The sequence below is a fragment of the Daktulosphaira vitifoliae genome, unplaced genomic scaffold (assembly GCF_025091365.1).
Source record: "Daktulosphaira vitifoliae isolate Bord-2020 unplaced genomic scaffold, ASM2509136v1 Scaffold_3, whole genome shotgun sequence".
NCBI lineage: Eukaryota > Metazoa > Arthropoda > Insecta > Hemiptera > Phylloxeridae > Daktulosphaira > Daktulosphaira vitifoliae.
This window is the reverse complement of record NW_026099574.1, coordinates 12,829,590-12,833,986: the sequence shown is the minus strand read 5'-3', so window position 1 is coordinate 12,833,986 and position 4,397 is coordinate 12,829,590. Positions and strand designations below refer to the sequence as shown.

The 4,397-nt window shown below is 27.5% G+C and overlaps 1 protein-coding gene across 7 annotated transcripts in view; it reads right to left on the bottom strand.

Moving 5' to 3' along the window:
* The window catches only part of LOC126902327 (uncharacterized), a 137,466-nt gene that overhangs the window by 124,486 nt on the left and 8,583 nt on the right, over positions 1-4,397 (bottom strand). For 5 of the 7 annotated variants that reach the window (XR_007703191.1, XM_050679480.1, XM_050679464.1 and 2 more), the window contains exons 2-3: positions 3,119-3,302; positions 2,363-2,573 (exon numbers count right to left, since the gene is read on the bottom strand). The exons of the other annotated variants lie outside the window; for them this stretch is intronic. Coding sequence is in view for 4 of the 5 variants with exons in the window: in XM_050679480.1 (XP_050535437.1) it covers positions 2,363-2,573; positions 3,119-3,302 (395 nt within the window). In the remaining variant the exon portion in view is untranslated. The remainder of the gene's footprint in view (positions 1-2,362; positions 2,574-3,118; positions 3,303-4,397) is intronic. 7 annotated transcript variants of the gene reach the window in all.

Genomic DNA, 4,397 nt, shown 5'->3' with positions numbered 1-4,397 from the left:
GTATCATTTGCGGCGGAATGTCGTCGGGCGTGCGGCGCTTGCTGGACTTTGCACAGCGGCGTATAACGCGAGGTGTTGGTCAGTCAAATACTCATAATAGGGCGACGGCTGATAAAGGTGGCACGAGTCGTGGGGCATTGTGTATAATGAAACGACGCGGGCCGTGTCAATTACAATAAAAATTTGTTATATATATACATAATTGATGACACGCGCGCGTCTACGGGTTAGAAAATATTGTTGTCTACGATAGGTGAGCGGGGTGGGGCGAATGCATTACAACAGTATAGTCTCAAGGACATACACGACGGGATACGCGACATAATAACACGTGCCGCGTGGAGTTACAAACTTACAAACGACAAACAACAAACAACAAACAACAAACAACAAACATACACGTGAAACTAATAGAAGCGTGTTAAAATAGTGTTGGCGCTGACTGGTGAGCGGGGTGGGGCGAATGCGTTACGACGGTCTAGTCTCAAGGTCATAGACGACGGCATACGCGAAATAATAACACGTGCCGCGTGGAGTTACAAACTTACAAACGACAAACGACAAACAACAAACAACAAACATACACGTGAAACTAATATAAGCGTGTTAAAATAGCATATTTTTGAATACGGTAGCCTTTTGCGCATTGAAGATGGGTCGTCGGCACAAATTTTTTTTTTTTCATTTTATAGTACATAAAATAAGCTTTAATTTTATATATGTTAAAAGGACGCAGTATTTTCGGAACATTTTCAAAAATTAAGTTGAAAAAGTTAGTTTTTGTAAAAAATTATGGAAGTTTTAAGAAAAAAAAGTGAAAAAAATGACAAAATTTGTCGATTTTTAAATTTGTAATTTTTTTGGATATTTCCCCCATTTGCGGGGAACGAGGGAAAATTTTTAAATTTTTAAGGGTAATGTCTTCAACTAGATACAATTTGTGATCTTTTGACGTATTGTTAAAAGAAATCGGTCCAGTGAGAGCTGAGAAAAAGTAGTGACAGACACAAAAAAAATAAATAAACACATCATGGTAAAATTAATACCTTCTCAGCTTCGCATCGAAGCTAAAATATTGTAATTTCAATATGCGACTGTAATTATAATAAATTTGTTTTGTGTATTAGTATAAAATCATTTTTTGCGAATAAATACGCAAATAGTTCAACTGAATTTGATAAAAATAAATTAAAAATACAACAAATATAATAAAAATTAAATTTTGAACAATTTTTGTATGAAACTATTTTTTATAGGTTCAATAGTGCGCCTGCAATATTTAAGAAAACGAATAAAACTGATTTCAATGGTTGAAATATACATATGTTGTTTTTTAAATTCTAGGCCTAAATATTATGGATGCGGACTTCTTTATAATAATATTTTTTATGGAAAACATAATTCTACAAAAAAGGTTTTATGGCGAGTGAAGAGTTACAAATAACATACAACAGACAACAAACAAACATACATGTAAAACTAATATAAGCTGGTTAAAAAAGTTTTTTTGTTTTATGTGTTTAGGGCCTTTAAATTGATTAAATAAATAAAACTCAATCAAATAAATATTAAGTGATATTTTCAGCTTATTCGAAAAATATGAGTGCGGCTTAGAGAAATAAAAAATTCAATTTATGACACTGCTGGTCCAACAATAATAAAAATCTTTGTAAATTAAGCTTCTTTATACTGAACAATAAGTAATTCAAAATTTTAATCTTAGAGTTATCTACAATATTTAAATACTTTAACATAATTTAATCAATAATAATTAATAAAGATAATCTATATGAATGATTATTCGTACACAAATAACAATTTTATACTAAAATAAAAATGAACAAGTTTCAATAAATATCGATAGGATAGACAATTAAACAATTATTGTTCAAAAATTATGAGAAAACTTAAACTCAATGTTAATGAAATAAAAATGTCTTATAGTTGAATAAAAATAATATAATTTACTGGCTATTATGAAAAACGTTAAAGCAAAGAAACAAGTTATTAAGCTAATGAGTAGCTGTATAATAAATGATCCTCGCAATTAGTGCGAAAGAAAAAATGAATAACTCTTAGAGTTTTTGTAAACTTGAAAGTTGCTTTAACGTTTTTACAACAAAAAATAAACGTCTATAACAACAAATTATATAAGTATAATGAATTGGGTGGTTATTTGCATGTGTGGTGTGAGACAGGTGATTGGCCGGCAGTACAGATAACCACACTACTAGTGTAATGGCAATCAAGTACGTATACACTGTTAAAAACTGTAATGTTGTTACCAGTATATTATAAAATATTTTCAAAAGTTTCCTAAAATACTTATAGGGGATAATTATAATTTATAATTATTACTTACTTTTAATCATTTCATCCTCATTTGCTTCAAAATCAAAAGGTTTATCATCATCATCAAAATATCTATATAATTCATAAGGTACTTTTTTTCCTACGTCATTAGAAAATAAATAAGGACGAGAAGATAACAATAGTCCGAAAACTGAATTGAATGTAACATTTCGTTCTACCCTGGCTTCATAATTTGCATATGACTGTGCAAAAACATCCAACTAAAGATCATATTATTGTATTAATAACGTTAATATACCAGTAATATAAAAGATAGTTATTATAGACTATATGATAGAAGCTTATTTTATATTTTAAATAACTAAACAGGCAATATTAAGTATCAAAGTCGTTGAATAAAAATTCATTTTCACTACATATCTTAGATAAATTGGATTTTATTGAATAACGGGTTTATTTAAGGAATGGTTTGATCAGGAAGAGTGCGAATTGATACCATGTCTTTGGTATATGGGATGAACAAAGAGATAACCGACTAATGGGACTTTATTTCCCTTCGTGCATAAAGCATCACGTATTTTTGTAGGCTCTATAATGACTTATGCCCCTCCAAATTGTAGGGTTATATGATAAATGAACATGATATAATGATTCTCCATAATTCTTATGCTATTTTATTCTTAGGTTATATTATGCTATCAATAACAATAACTGTTCGATTTACTAAATTGAAATAAGATACTATGATACGTTTCCAATAGCTAATAACTTTTTACTTATTACTATTTATTTAAAAATTATTTACTTCATTATTTTGTTTAAGAGGTTCTACACCATGCCAATTTCTAATATTATTTATTGAAGATAAATATTGTCTTTTTATTTTAGAATGCATGTCCATATCATCTTCCATTCCTTCATTGTAACCAATATACTGTAAGTGATCACATTTTAATTGTTTATCAAATTCAGCCCATGATTTTTCTAAGCTGTAGAAAAAAATGTATTTTTAAGTCTTGACAACAATTTTTAATTCGATGCGAACCTGAGAAGGTATTAATTTTACTATTATGTATTTATTTATTTATTTTTTTATGTCTGTTCAACTTTTTTCAGATCTCACTTGACCGATTTTACTCAACGATACGTCGCAAACCACAAATTGAAAATCACAAAATGATAGCNTATTGATAGATCACAAAATGATAGCTCACAAATCTTAACTAGTTGAAAACATTACCATCAAAAAAATTTTTTTTTATTAGAAAAACAATCTGTACAATTTAAATTTACAATAAGTTTTTTTTTTTGACATTTTAAATAATGACATTTATAACATTAAAGGATGTCACCCATTGGTAACACCTTAATTAGATAATTTAAGTTATACTTTTGTTTAGATTATATTGTTGGCGTTGTTTTAGATCAATTTGCATGTATAGAATTTATATCATTAAATAGTACATTTTATGAGGAATATTCCGTAGTTATATCCTAAGTGATCTTATATTATAAATATCCATAGTTGTAAAAAATACTTTTAAAAATTATTTTAAATAATATTCAAATATNAAATACTTTTAAAAAGTATTTTAAATAATATTCAAATATTTAAAAAAAAATGTATTTAAAATACTATTTGAATACTTTTCATACAAAAGTATTTGAGTAATACTCAATTACTTTACAAAAGTATTTCAAATACTAAGAATACAATTAAAAAATAATAATAATGTTTTTATTTTAACTAAGAGCAAAAGGTTCCACCTAAATAATTACCAAGAGGGTAATTTGAGTCAAATATTGAGTACTCTTAAATTAAGAGAACTCATTTATTATTTTCGATATTTTTTGTTAGAGGTAAATAAAATTAATTATTAAAGACTTATCAGTGAAAAAAATAAATATTAGTACACGTGTAAAAACCTGTAAAGTATGTCTTATTGACAATAGAGTAAATCATTTGAACCTGCAATAGGCTATTGTAGGTTCAACTGATGTATTAAAAATAGATGTATACATAATAGCATTTAGATAAGCACAATAATTATGTTATACTATAATGTAACATATAAAATAACAGA